Source organism: Eschrichtius robustus, chromosome 9 (assembly GCF_028021215.1).
Source record: "Eschrichtius robustus isolate mEscRob2 chromosome 9, mEscRob2.pri, whole genome shotgun sequence".
NCBI classification, from domain to species: Eukaryota; Metazoa; Chordata; class Mammalia; order Artiodactyla; family Eschrichtiidae; genus Eschrichtius; species Eschrichtius robustus.
Window position 1 is genome coordinate 51398087 of NC_090832.1, and position 15766 is coordinate 51413852.

The window sequence follows — 15766 nt, forward strand, 5'->3', positions numbered from 1 at the left end:
AACACTCTGCCTATTAAAATTCTGATTATAACATGCAATTGTTTTGAAGAGGTGCTAATTTTTCATTCTTCCAGGCCTGCTCTCTCCGCAGGGTAGTGGAAATAGATGTCTACATGCTGGAGACCTGCTCCGTGAAAAGCCATGGAACAGCCTTTCCAGAGGAAATGGGCACACACGGGGGCAGAGGTGTGGCTAGGGCTGCCACCCTGATCCCCGAGGCCGGGCACCCTCACCTGGCTACAGATAACAGCCCACCTGTTTCCTGTTACACCCACTGGCAGGTAAGTGGTATTAGACAACATGAAGACTAACTTTACACGTCTAACTCTTTCAAGTAAAATACTTACTTGGACTAACAAGTGGCCTGAATTAGGCAAACATGTGCCAGATTTCTTGGTGTTCTCATTTATCTGCGTCATCAAATTCATCAATATTTCAACAGCGCCTTTGCCAATCATTTCATGAAGAAATCCTGGATTTCCAGAAATGAATTTGATCACCCCCATGCAGTATAAGAAAGCTTCGGTGTTAGCTTGCAGCTCTTCACTTCTCAGGACCTCCAATAATGATTCTGTCAAAAAGATGAATTATTACAAATGGATGAGTAGAACAGCTGGAAAGAGAGATATTAAAGCACTTGTATGTGAACATCAAATACGATTTGTAAAATGTTAGCCAGAACCTCCATTCAAATGCTTGTGAAGAGTTACTCACATGGCATAAAGAGGAAAGCTTACTTTTAGCTAAGACAAATCTCTGTAACAGTAATAACAGCAAAAAGATGGGATTACTATATGTAAATAAGAAAGTGTTCTTTTAACTGAGTGCCATTCCTTGCCTCTTATTAATATTTGCCAAACTTCGCAGTGGTTGAGAATCTGCCTGCCAATGCAGGGGACACGGGTTCGAGCCCTGGTCTGGGAAGATCCCACATGCCGCGGAGCGACTAGGCCCGTGAGCCACAATTACTGAGCCTGTGCGTCTGGAGCCTGTGCTCCGCAACAAGAGAGGCCGCGATAATGAGAGGCCCGCGCACCGCGATGAAGAGTGGCCCCCGCTTGCCGCAACTAGAGAAAGCCCTCGCACAGAAACAAGGACCCAACACAGCCATAAATAAATAAATAAATAAATAAATAAATAAATTAAATAAATAAATAAATAAATAAATAAATAAATAAAAATTTAAAAATATATATATATTTGCCAAACTTCATTTTTGGTTACAAACAGTTTGAGTTATTGTAGAATAACTAATAAAGCAATTTAAGAGTTAAATTTCAACAAACCTTTAAGAATATACTGGTTGCTGTACGAATGGAAAGCTAATCAAGATAGGAACTTCTAAAAGTATCTCAACAGTAGAAAGGGGTGCTTCGAATATAGCATCCACCCTTTCCCAAGACAACTTAAAGAACATCCATCCAAATAACATACAAGTACTAGGTTTTAGGATTAGTCCAGGCAGCCCTGATAAAGTTACACATGCCTATCTCACATTAATTTTTATTAATGTCAATGTGATCATCTGTCAGAACCTTTCTTTGTTTTTAGTCTGTTACTCTCAATGAGCTGATTCAGTGTTAGAAATATCCTTCAGTACTGGCTTTGTCCCTGTCTGCTGGGATTAAAAAAAAAAAGAAGAAGAAGACCATTTATCCTATGTTGCAAAAAGAGGACTTAAAGTCTTTTCCATGTTGCTGCCTTCCCTTAGATCAACAATACTAATTCATAAAAGATTTCTGCTTAGGTAACTATTTAAGCAACTTAATTATTTAAGGGTATATAAAGAATTACATATTATTAGCTAGATAATTAGAATGTATTACAATTTCTCTACCTACATATTTGAAACACATTTGACACACTGTGATGTCAATTTTATACAACAGTTATAGATGTTTTCCCAGTTTTAATCATTCCTACTATATCAAAAGATCAAACATTTCAATTATGTCGAACACTATTAAATGTATTTTTTCTAGTAGTAAAACCAAGACCAGGAAATGAATTTTTAAATAGGAACCACTTTATAAATTATATATTATTACTACAGGCATTTAAAAAAAAATAGCAGGCTATCCTCCTAGGTTCCAAAGGATACATTAAATGAAACATGGAAAACATAGAGGACAGAGAAAAAACAGGCATCACCTAACTTCTGCATATTATGAGAAAATAAAATATTCCAGCTATCATTAATTATAACTTTGCTCTCCAAACTTTTCATTCATACTCAAGTACAACATTTGCTCAATGGTAGTGCTGAATAATACTCACCCAGAATGCCATCATTTTGAATCAGAGAATCATTCTTCTCACTCCTGCTAATTTTAAATATAAGCTTGCAGACACTAAGAAGATTCTTTCCACTCACTTTAAGCTGCAGAGAAAGAAATCACATTTCCACTGCAGGGAAATAAAGATATGCCATAATTTTTAAACATAAACATCTAAGTTAAAAAGTGCAGCAAGAGAATTTTTAAAACATAAATAAAAGTTCTAAGGAAATCAACTTTCAAAAGTTTTGGCCACATATTTGCCAACTATGGTATCTAATTAACTCACTTATAGTAAATACAATATAAGTGATATTTAGAGTAAGCACATTGTAATGATAAGCCTTTATTTCTTACTTCATAAAGTCTCATGCTTATATGTGAAATTATTACTTTTTAAAGAATATATGAGGAAAAGGGGGGGGGGGGGCTGATGTTGATAAATATAATTAAATGGAGTAATTGCTTTCCACAAAAGTAAAGGAAGATGGATACTAAAATTTCAGATTAAACTAACCTAGAAAAGAATACATCATGGAGGTGAAGGAAAGAAAAGAAAGGGGAAAAGTACAATTACATTTATCATTTGTATAAAATAAAATGAAGAAGTAATATTCTTTGATTAGATAATACATATGTATTTATTACAGTATTTACGCCTATTTCTGGAATGCTTTGAGAAAATCGCAAGTAACGTTCAAAGGTTAAAATTACCTTCTAATCACAGAAAAATATTCAAGTAAATTAAGCAATAAGGAAGTATACTGTTTGAAAAAAAAACACAGTATAGGAGGACTGAATCAAATGGTATAAATTAGCTGCATATTTATGTAAATTAGTAAAAATTAAAATAAAAAATCCTAAATGCCCAACATTTGCGAATAGTTTAATAAATTGTGGAACATCAATCCTATTCATATTAAGCAGTCACAAAAGTATAACAGTGAACACCATGCATAAAAAGACATAACCTACTGTAAGACAGAAATACTATGTGCCCTCATTGCAAGAGTGTAGAATATATTTGTAGGAATGAGGTCATCCGAACAAATAAATATATCTGTGTGAAAAGGATGGCATATAGGTCATTATTTTATCATTAAAACGTATCCTTAAAAAAACAGGGTCTTCCCTGGTGGCACAGTGGTTAAGAATAAGCCTGCCAATGCAGGGGACACAGGTTCGAGCCCTGCTCTGGGAAGATCCCACATGCTGCGGAGCAACTAAGCCCGTGCGTCATAACTACTGAGCCTGCACTCTAGAGCCACAACTACTGAGCTCACGTGCCTAGAGCCCGTGCTCCACAACAAGAGGAGCCACCACAATGAGAAGCCCGCACACCGCAACGAAGAGTAGCCCCTGCTCGCCGCAAGTAGGGAAAGCCCGCGCGCAGCAATGAAGACCCAACGCAGCTAAAAATAAATAATTAATCTGAAAAAAAGAAAAAATTCCTTTAGGAAAAACGTATCCTTAAAATTATCTTCAATACTGTTTACTTATTTTTAAAATTTTATTTATGTATGTATTTATTTATTTATTTAGGGCTGTGTTGGGTCTTCACTGCTGCGCGCGGGATTCCTCTAGTTGCAGTGAAGGGGGGCTACCCTTCATTGCGGTGTGCGGGCTTCTCATTGCGGTGGCTTCTCTTGTAGCAGAGCATGGGCTCTAGGCACGTGGGCTTCAGTAGTTGTGGCACGCGGGCTTCCGTAGTTGTGGCTCGTGGGCTCTAGAGCACAGGCTCAGTAGTTGTGGTGCACGGGCCCAGTTGCTCCGCGGCATGCGGGATCCTCCCAGACCAGGGCTCAAACCCGTGTCCCCTGCACTGGCAGGCAGATTCCCAACCACTGCGCCACCAGGGAAGCCCTCAATATTGTTTATTAATGAGTTTTCAGCTAGTAAAAAAAAAAAAAGAAAAAGAGAATGGCATTTGTCAGACGTATTTTTTAAAGATTCATTCTATGTTCGATCCACAAATATTATCGAGCTCCTATTGTGTATCAGGCACTGTGCTGTTTGCCGCAGGAAATACCAAGGTGAACATGGTCAGCCCTGAGCTGGAGAGAAAGGGGGAGCTGAGTATTATTCATGGAGCAACTTCTGTCTGCCCCTCTGCTCTAGCGCTTTTCATGACATCTCAGAGCAAACCCTGCAAATCAGCTGTAGTCATTCCCATTTTGCAACTGAAGAGTCTGCTCCTCAGACAGGCCACGTCATCTCATCTCAGCATCACCTGGGTGTGTATCAGAAATGCAGAATCTCAGGCCCCACCAACCGTATTGAACCAGAATCTGCATTTTACAACTTTGCCAGGGGATCGTGTGTACATTCAAGTCTGAGAAGCTCTGTTATGGAAGGCTCAGAAACTGTCACACGTCACAGAATGGAAATTCTTTCTGTTCTCAGGATGAAAAAAGGAAATGGAAACTTAAGAAAGTTTTTTTTAATGTTTAGGTATTTTTAAAGTGTTGAAAAACCTAGGGAAAAAAAGCTGACTAGAGAGAAAAAAAATCTGTATCAATGGAAATATATATTGCCCTTTATATTTGGGAATATATTTTAACCTGTTGGCAATCTTCCACTACATTATGAGCCTTTGAGGTCAAAACCATGGTTTGTTACTCTTTCTATATGTGGAACGTAGCATCTGCTATGTACTTAGTGAAACTTGTTGCATAAATGAATGAATACAACTAACCTCACTCCCCACTCCAAGTCTTATATTTTTAGTGAAAGGTGGGAAAGGAAAAAAAAAAAAAAAAAAAAGGACACCTGGTATCAGAGTTTTCATTAAAAAACCCCCAACAAACCCCACCATTTCCAGGCCTACTATAAGGTCAGTTTACATTCAAAGCAAATTCCTATACCTTCTCTTTTGGTAACTGTAAAATTATGACTTTGAGACAAAAAAGACAATAAAACATTAAATTATATGCAAGGACTACAGACTACCCTATATAAAACAGCACTTCCCCCAACACAGGCCGTTCCCTTTACTCTGCTTTATTTTTTTTCCCACAGTGCTCATCAGCCCCTTTAGCACTTTGTTTACTCTCTGTCTCTCCTGCTACATGGCCAGCCTGCAGGGCAGGGATTATTTTATTCACTTTCATTCCCTGGCACAAAGTAGGTTCTTGCAGTGGGGTAGTTTACCTTTATGTTAAACATAGGAGTTTATTTTATTTAAAGCAAATTTGGAAAATTAAAGAAAAGGGAAGTTTAAAAATCACTCATAACACTGCCACTATATATAGTCACTGTTGACATACTGGTATTTCTTTTCTGTTTTTCCCCCCGTATAGGATGTTAGATTGTCTTCCCTTCCTGAATGTAGTTGCTTTCACACTGTATATATGTTTGTACTCTAAAAAAAATCTTAAAATAGGCAGATATATTTTTGTAAGATTTTTTTGATACAAAGGTTAAGATGAAAATGGCTATCTGGCAAACCCCATTTAACCAAAGAATGCAAGAAATCAGAACTAACATTATACTCACTGGATTTTTTTAAAACTATAAATAATTTTAAATGTCTGAATTCTAATATTAAACTGGTAGATAAAATATTAGCAGAAGTTATTTAAAAAAATTTTAGTCCTATTATCTTCAGTTCTTTGTCAAATTTTTTTTTTCTTCAACAGCTTTTTATGATGTCCTTTAAAAAAAATTTATATAGAACCCCATTACCAAGGTCTGAGGGAAGCAATGTCTTGCCTGGAGCATTATAGAAGGTTCATGTGGCAGATGGGAAGTTGGACTTGTTGGTTGATCCTGACCGCCATCTACAGTCAATCAAAAAGGACAGCCCACCCACCTCTGCACTCTGGACTGTAGCCTAGCGGTCTTGCCCGATTCAGCCAGGCGGTCAGTGTCACGGAGAGGGCTTTATCTAAACATATTTTTCGTTCAGAATGTGTTCACTGCCTGGCAGATCGCAGTCTTCTGCCCTAAAATACTTAAATTGTGCCATGTATATAATTAATTTGAATGGCACCTTTAATAACCAAGATGATATTTTCTCTGCAGAGCATTAACAAATTCATGGCATTTTCCTTCTTCCTTTCTCTCTGTCTTCTATTTATTTACTTACTTGGTACAGAGCACAATGTCTAGGATGAAAAACAAGGGCAGTCCCTGGGCAGCTGGTTGCTTGGGTCCAGCCCAGGGCAGCTACACCAGTAGAGCCCTCCAGCCTCACACTGGGGTCTCCTGGGCCAGGAGGTGCCCCAAATCCAGAGCTGGAGAAGGAACTGGGCAAGCGTGCAGTTATCTTTTCATCTCTACTTATAACTTCTGACTTTAAATCCTCCCTGTGGTTTATGTTCTTTCTGTTTCATTAAAACTGATCCATTTTCATCAATGAGAGGGGATTAAACTACTACTGAAATCATTATTTCAAGTAAATGTTGCTTTCTGCATCACGTATCATATCATAGTTTTTACAAAGAGGGTGAATAGTTTAGGGTGGCAGGTAAATAAGAACATACTTCTCCAAAAAACTGCATAGAATATGTAGTCAGAATATTCTGCTTTATGAAATACTTCAAAGTAAGAAATAGTGGGCACCCTTACTAAACTATTAGTAAGTATGCCAACACTTACCTTCACTGTGTACTTTAAGATTTTAAATTATATGAATTATGGGTGCTAATAGCTTTTACTTTTATGAAACCAGGTAAACAAAGCTTCATTCATTTGTTTTAGCGGCTCTCTTAGAACGGTCTATAATAATTGTGTCTTATCTTTTGGTTCCAACTGTTTATGGCTGTGACAACAAAGGGCTGCACTCAAACAATGATATCATTTTGTTTGAGACAGAGCTTCTACAGACTTTCATTAAAGGTGTCTGGCCTTTTCTTCTAACACCTCACAGGAGCCTTCTATGACCACCTTCCCATGACCACTAAGCAGCTGGTTCTGTTTCACGTGGCCTCATAAAGCACCTGGCCACTATGACCACAGCCCAAGTTATCTGAAGTTATTTATTAAATCACGTGATAGAACCAAGCACCCAGCAGAAACCGTAGGGCAGAAACCACAGTCTGCTCTCCGATACTGATCTCCAGTCAGGTTACCTGAGCGACTGTTCTGAATGTGTTTGCCTGTTGTCACTTTTTTTTAAAAACCTTGCCACAGTCCATGTGTAAGGGTTTATTTGAACATTTTATCTGTACTCAGCCTTAGTTCCTTAGATGGTACTTTCTGGTCAAAATTCTGGGATGTCAGTCTACCACCTTAATTTTTTTTCAAGATTCTAAACGAACACACTGCATTTCTAATCTTCTTTGTAACATTTACAAATAAAGCATTAAACAGAACTTTTATGTGCTACAGTCTACGAGACCAGAGGAAAGAAAAACTTACTGCTAGAATAATTTTTGCAAGTTTAAGGCTCAGCAAGTCTGAGCCAACATCAACTAGTTTATATAGGGTCTTCAGGAGAATACTTCTTCTCTTAAATTTACTTCCAAGCATGTTTCCTTCCTCTAAAGCGTGATGAAGTTGTGTGCAAGCCGCACAAACCGTTTCAATGTTTTCTTCTGTCAGGGCAAAGAGAGCAAAGCAGAACTTACTCATTGAGGTCAAGTTTACAAGTGTGTCAAACACAGATGGTGTAAGTAAAACCCCAAAATTATTTCCCCAGACATCTTCAAATTCTTGAACTATGTTTCTTTTTTTTCCATTTCTTATCATTTCCATCTACCTGATTTTTTTTTTCCATTTTGTTGCTCCATCTCCTACCATGTTGACTTCTTTACTAATCAGTTAGCTTATCTAAAACACACAGCCTTTCAAAGAGTGTATTCAGAAGTGGAACTGCATTATCTCAGCTGCTCTCCTTTATTCCTGATGAGCCACCCACCAATGCTCTGCTCAGGGCCCCAGAAGCATTCCACTCACGTCTCTGCCGTCGACCCTCTGCCACACAGTTCCAAGGGCCCAGAATGTTCTCCTTACCCTCGCCCCTACTGATTTTGGTCCTTCAAGGCTCTGTTTACTTTCTGGTTCCTCTGGAAAAGGTGTACCATGCAACATTCAACAAATACTGTTATTTTTCACATATATATGCATGTTGTGTTACATGCCCAATGCCCTCAAATAGATGTCATGCTAAGTGAGTAGGAACCATGTCTGACACATCTTTGTACCGATAGTGCATGGTGCAGTGAAAATACTGTACTGACAGCCTATAACATAGCTTAATGCAGATTCATTTTCTAATATGTCTATTGATAAAAACGATGATCAACATTTTCCTCTGAGAATAATGCTCATTATCTGAGAAAGGAAGGTGCAAGTGGAACAAAATCTCAAAATGTCACCACATCCACCATTATTTGGAGGTGGGTATTAGCAAAGAGGATAATAAAAAGAAGACTTTAGTTAGGAAACAGGGGAGACCTAGACCACTTCATTTTATAATTAGAATTCTGAGGAAAGCAATTTTTGAAAGTGGTAGCCCTACCAACAGGCATACAAGGAAGAAAAGTAGCACACAAAATAGAACATGAGGGGAATATAAGGATCCAAGGTATAAGGCATTCAGTTGAAAATTATCTCTGATAGATTCCGTCACAAAATTTAAAAGTAGGAAACCAAACTTAAATAAATACCATAATGTGCTCTTGAAAGCCCGCATAGAGGAAGTGTGCGCCTGCAGAAGGAAATGACTCAGGCCATTTTTAGCTCTTTTCAACAATAACATCTAAGAAAAAATTTTAAACCTCAATAGCTAAGTAACCTTCCATGCCTCTCAGTTATGCACTTAAATAAATGAATTGATGGGAAATGACTTAGACTAACTTTAAATAAAGGGAAAAACCTGAGCTCTACTGTAAGAAATAGTTTTGTTTTGTTGTTTTATTCTTCTGTTACTGGCATTTTCTTCACAAACCCCAAGTCCAGGCTGAGGGCTACTCTGTGGCAGTGGGTAGACTTCAAGGTATTTTTCTAATACTTCCCTCCACAAACTCTTCAGCCTGGTGGGTTCTACTTAAGAGTAGCTGTTTTAGCTTAAAAGAAATTAAAAAGGAAGGCTCCCGGGTCAAATTTTAAACTATTGATCAAATTACCTCTTTCTACCAGTTGGTCTGTTATAACTGCCACGTAGTCTCAAAAGACAGCTTGAATCTAAGAGCTATCAAGATTCTCAAGGGGCTAAAGCTAGTGGGTGAAAGTTTGATGAGTAACAGAAAGCAAGGTAGACTCAAAGTAACTTCTCCCCATAAGATACCTATTAATTAGAAAGGGAAAAACAGTGATTTTACAGTGGAAAAACCTGGCAGACACCACCTTCCCCAAGTGATCAAAATCCACATCACCAGTAAAGGACCAAATCAGCATCACGTGCCTCCTGACAGGATACACTGGGAAGGACACAGCACCACTCATGCTGCACACTGCCCCAAACACCTAATAAGCATCTGATCGTGAGAAAAAACCAGACAAACCCAATTTGTGGGGCAGTCTATAAAATAATTGGCCTGTTCTCCTCAAATACATCAAGATCATGAAAGAGACGTGACAAACAACTGTATTTTCTTTCTATAAAGGAAATCATTAGGATAACTGGCAAAATCTGAATAAGGTTTGTAATTTCCAGATACGTAACAGAATGCCCTTGTTTCTAAAAATACATGCCAGAGTACTTAGGGATATGGGGTATCATGATGGCAACTTGTTCTCAAATGGTTCAAAAAAGGGAAAAAAACAATGTGTGTGTGTGTTGCGGGGGGTGTGTACAGAAAAAGAGAGCAAGAGGGAGGGAGGGAGGCAGGGAGAGAGGGAGGCAGGGAGAGAGAGAATGATAAAGCTTATGTGGTAAAATGTTAATATTTTGGGAATCTGGGGGAAGAGCATACAGGATTTCTTTGTACTATTCTTGCGACTTTTCTAAAAGTCTGAAATTATGTCAAAATAAAAAGTAAAAGAAAGAAAGAAAGAAGGGAGGGAGGGAGGGAGGGAAGGAGGGAGGGAGGAAGGAAAGATCTCAAAGGGTCAAGTAACCTAGTCCTACCACCACTTGCTGTTCTTAAAGTTGTCTATGGAAGAGATGTCATCCTTCAGCATTTAATAATCCCCCAAGAAGGGAGATTCATCCACATTTCAAATCCCAAACTCCTGCTAAGTCTTCTCTGTTAGTGCCTGTGGTGACAGAGCCCTCAGAACCCTCTTAAAATCCTTTAAGCTGAAGACTTTCTCCAAGGCCTTTGTGCTGCCCCTATCCTCCCCACTGTGCTCCTCCTGGTATGTTTTCTTCTTTAACCTTTGCCCAGATTGATTGCTCTTCCCATTAGTTTTTAGGCACATCTCCCAAAATAAAGGACCCAACGTTAACCAGGCTATCATGAGGGTGAAAATGATTGACCCCAGAGGGGACAAAGTCATCATGGTCTTATTCTCAGGGTTTTGAGCTGCAGTGGACTTTGGTGATGTCCTAGCCTCAGCTATGCCTCACCTGGCAGGTTAGAGCACCTCTGTGCACAGAGATCAGGTGATTCCCAGCCATCTGCTTCGTTAGCAGCACCAGGACCAGAAACCCCATCCAGGGCTCCCACATTAACCAGAAACACTGCCAAGCACCATCAGAGAGCCCAGGAGGGGTGAGGTCATTTGAACCTTTAAGGAAGTAGGTCTTTCGCACAACTTCCCTGGTTGGTTGGTGGGAAGGACTCATTTACCCTGCTTCTCCTAGGGCTTCTTCCGGCGGCTACCATGCTGGTTCGCTCATCCAAGGAGCACTCATTCCACAGTTGTTAGTGAGGGCCTCATGTGTGCTGTGGGCCAGGCACTGGGCTTGGCCCTGGGGCCAGGACTGCAGCTCCAGAGGAGCCCATTTCAACTTCAGAAGTGGAATCCCTGAGGAGCAGCAAGGGGGCAGAAGGTGGGATGGGGGGGTGGGCATTCCATAGGTCAAGCTTTCCATAGGTCACCTTGGCAGAGACCCATGGGTTGTGAGCCTTCCTTGCTGGGGCATTCCAGAGTGTAATGGTTGGGCATATCCCAGGCCACTTCCTGTTCTGAGTGGCCTCCCTGACATGCATTCTCAACCTTAGGAAAGAGGACATACAGTCCTCCCTCAGGATCCACAGGGGATTGGTTCTAGGACCCCTGCATACACCAGAATCCGTGGATGCTCAAGTCCCTTGTATAAAATGACATAGTGTAGTCGGCCCTCTGTATCCGCGGGTTCTGCATCCTCGAATTCAAACAACCACGGATCAAAATTCCATTTGCAGTTGGTTGAATCTGTGCGTGTGGAACCTGCAGCCATGGAGGGCCGACTGTATACGTTTGGATCTAGAAAACCACAGGCACACCTGCCAAGGATGCCAGTCTATAAGACTTCGTCAAAGTTTCAGAGGCCTGAAATCTGTTTTAATTTTTCACCGTTTTTCATGAACTGCCACTCAAGAGTGTTCAAACTGGCATCTCCTTGGGAGGAGGAGGTGATAATTTATATTCCAAAGGGAATTTCAGAAGTAGGTTCTTTTGCTGCATTTAAAGTATAATTTTACTCACTGAAAATTAAGTTTACATGTATTGATAATATCTAATACATACACTACTGGGTAAATAAAATAGATGACTTCATTTGTTTTTGAACATGTTCACAGAAATGATAGTCAAAGTGTGCTGAAAATATCAGGGCAATGAGGAACATATAAATAAGTGCAGATATTTTTAATTTAAAACAACTTTTTTTTTTTTTTTTTTTACCTTTTTCTAATTCACGCAAAATCGGTACGATCCTTGTATTCCAAAAGACTTCACCTACTTCTATTTCTGTATCCTTTTCTTGCAAGTCGAGTTTTGAGTCTGTAATAGAAACCCAGAAGAGGAGAAAGAGCCATGAAAAAGGAGTTATAACTGGAGCACCGCCATGAGACACTGTTATCCATCCCTATAATTAACAAACTCTAGAATTACATTACGCTTTGCCCCCCAAGCCCAACTAATTCTAATTAGAACTACATTTCTTCTAATCAACTCATCCCAAATTAAACTCAGATAAGATAATGTAAAGAAATCAGAACTTTAAACTCTGGGACACTGCATAAAGTCTTCAGCTTTGTAAATGTTGAAATTATTGTCAGTGAGGCAAAGAGATTGGAGTTGTTTTTTTTTGTTTGTTTTTTTACTTAAACATATCCCTCTGTAATATAAAATAAACAGAAAACTATCGATATGAAAAGAATAAGGATTTTGAAAATGTTTAATGAAAAATTTTCTGAAAGGGAGGCTTGCAGGGACTATTTTTTCTATAGAAGATAAAATGTCCACATTATCGTGAGGCCAGTGCTGTTCACGCCCGTGGCTTTGTGTGGGGCAGTGGGAAGCCCGAGCTCTGGGTGCTGGCAGATCTCAGTTCAAATCCCAACTCCATTACTGATGCACTGGGTGACAGGGGTCTGGTTTCTTATCCTTTCTGAGCCTCATCAGCAAAACAGAGATTAAAATATTTGCCTTCGGGGTTATGAGAATTCAAAGACAGGATATAGGCAAAGCTCTGAGCCCAGTGCCTAGCATCTAGTGACACTCAGTCAATATGGATTTCACCTCCCTGATTAGAAAACCAACAAACAGATCATCACTGTCTGAAGTGTATCGGGCTGTATGATGTCACCAGATCACCGAGAAGAGATGCTGACTGACGACGCAGGCTGTGGAAGAGTAGTAGCTCCCACAGCTTGTGTACTTTAGATCCAGCAGGCCTGTATTTAATTTTTGTCACACTATGAGGAGGCCCCCAAACTGTCACTATTTTCCAGATGAAGAAAGTGGGGCTCAGGGTTATTAAGTTACCTGCCCAAGGTCATAGAGCTAAACAGCCCTTGCACTTGACCTCTTCAGGGCCATTCTGCCCTGAAGCAAACTGGAAAACTAGAAGGTAACTTCAGGGAGAAATGTAAATCACATTAGAAACTGCAAATCATGATTACATTTCACGCAGGCAAGATCTCCAGGTCTAAAACACTGACAGTCTAGCCGGAGGGGGCACCGCTGTGCCGGGCACTCAGAAGCAGTGCTACAGACAAAATCCTCAGCCTTCCTTCTCTGAAGGCCACCCCCTAAGGCCCTCACCTGGCACCCAACCTATACTGGTTCAGGGAGTCCGCATCTGCTTAGAGCGGACCTGGTACCAATTAAGTGCCCCCGCAGTGGGTGCCTGGACCCTAAAAATGTCACATGGAGAGTTAGAAACCATAGGGGCAATCAGAGGGTTCTGCAGAGAGAGACAGAGTAGTGAAAGGGTGTGTGGCCTGTATATTTTTAGGGTGTTTTAACTCAAAACCAAGACAAGCTGACCAGGGAAGCCTGTTAAGAGCACTGGTTCTAGAGTCACTGTCTGGGTTTGAGTCCTAGCTCTGTCACCTACTAGCTGACTTTGGGCAAGTTGCTTCACTTTCCCTCTGTAAAATGGGGTAACAATGAGCATCTCCAAGTATTGGGATTACGGGTTATTAACTTCTTTTATGTGCTCCTGTATTTTCCAAAACCTCTCATGTACTTGTATTACTCTTGAGAAAAAATATACACAACACATATTCAATTTTCCCAGCAGTGGTGACGTCACCCAGGAGAACCTGGACAGCTCTCCCGCCCAGTGTACAGGCCTTTCCCTGACACTCCGCACTGGAAACGGCCACCCCCCAGCTGCCGTAAGTCCAGGCTTGCTTTTATCAAACCTTCCTAATCTCAAGAGGGGCCGATGCACACTGGGCATGAAGAGCATTTGAGCAGCAGAAGCAGATAGAAAGGATGTCAACAAAGCTGTTATTAAACAATGTAGGTGCTGTCGATGGTTTTAATAGCAAGGTTGCACAGAATCTGCCCAACCCAAAAGGAAGAATTCACCAAAACACATAGTTGAATTGTCTTTAGGACAAAACCAGTCCATATCAGTTCACAATCCCCTAGCCAAAACCTTTGGGACCAGACGTGGTTGGGTATTCAGAAAATTCTGAATTTGAGTAAAGGCAATATGGTGCCCACACTGCATGACATACCACCACCAGTGGGCTCTCCTGAGGCAGCACCCTGCAGCGAAACATGTGAATACTCACACTGAAGAAACAAAGGCTATAACTGACTTCCCATCAGTGCAGGTCAGGCATTGCCACTAAATGAGTTTGTGCAGTATTTCAGCTTTCAGAGCTTTTGGGGTTTCAGAATTGCAGGAAAAGGATTGCAGACCACCATCTCCATCTTTTGGATTATTACTTTTATGAATCTTCCCTAACATTGATAAATTATGGTTATGGATCCTAAAAGTAAACATGACTATTCAAGCAATATGAAAAAGCCATAGTGGCTCATATTCCCAGGTATCAGACATAATCAAAGTCCAAAGTATGCGAATAAATTCAACATATATCAAGGCAAGGGGAAAGCCAGGAGATAATAAGCCAGGCAAAAAATATAATAGACAGCTATTTATGACACACTTAAATCTATTAGAAATACAGACTTCAAGTCCAATCAGTTCAGATCAGCCTTTTCACCTTCTATGCGACACGCTCTTTAGCAGGACCGCTCTATGAGAAACCACGATTATCAAACCGTTTGTCAGGACAAACAAGACTGATAACACGTTCACCCCAGGAAGAGCTGAATTACAGGGGTGAGTCAGAAATCACAGAGCAGTTTATTTAGCCTTTGGAAAGGAAAGGCCCTCATAGGCCCTTCTGAATGTTTCTGAGACTTGTTTCTTCTCAGAACAGAAGTTTGCCAGACACCGTGGTGTAAGTCTGCTTTCAACCCTCTCCCAGGAACCCCTGTGCGAGCAGGGGTGTCTGGCTACGGCCTTTCGCCTCACACACCTCCTCCAACTCTGCTCTCCACAAAAACCCCATTTTATACACTAACCCAGCTTCTACCCTAGAAACTGAAGCCTGGAGTCATGTGACTACTTTTTAAGATCCACAGATGACAAATAAATACAGTTTGTCTCAGTCCTGGGCAACAACCCATTTAGAAAGCACTTTCATCTAGGTTCACAGTTTGCTAAATATAAAAATTATGATTCAACAGGAAATTGGGTAAGTCAAGCAGAAATTTCAGCATGTTTTTGAAGATTCTGCTGTCTCAGTTGTTATAGTTCTTAACCGCAGCTTCGAGTTCTGGACACAAAAACTTGACACAATGTTTATTGGCTGCTGTTTTTAGCATGTACACGTAAGATGCTTAGCAACAATGCTGATGCGGAAATCAGTCTATCTAAGATTTTCCTGAGTACTACAGAAATTCCCACTGGTCACAAAAGTCATTTGATTGATGAGAAATTAGTTCTGAAGGTAATAAAATATTTTTGAACTGAATATTAGTTTGGTTTCATAAAAGTTCATGTGCACCAAAAAAAAAGTATGAAGAACATAACAAACACCTGTGTACCCACAAATAGTTTGGTCAAATACCAACTGTATTTTCATTCTCCTCCTTATTTCAAAGGAATAAACATTACAGATATTGTTAATGCTCTCTGTGTGCCT

The 15766-nt window shown here is 40.1% G+C and overlaps 1 protein-coding gene across 1 annotated transcript in view; it reads right to left on the reverse strand.

Moving 5' to 3' along the window:
- Positions 1 to 15766, reverse strand: part of ARMC2 (armadillo repeat containing 2) — a 104480-nt gene that overhangs the window by 52954 nt on the left and 35760 nt on the right. The window contains exons 7-10 of the mRNA XM_068551324.1: positions 11994 to 12092; positions 7638 to 7813; positions 2278 to 2380; positions 348 to 571 (exon numbers count right to left, since the gene is read on the reverse strand). Of these exons, the coding sequence (XP_068407425.1) occupies positions 348 to 571; positions 2278 to 2380; positions 7638 to 7813; positions 11994 to 12092 (602 nt within the window). The remainder of the gene's footprint in view (positions 1 to 347; positions 572 to 2277; positions 2381 to 7637; positions 7814 to 11993; positions 12093 to 15766) is intronic.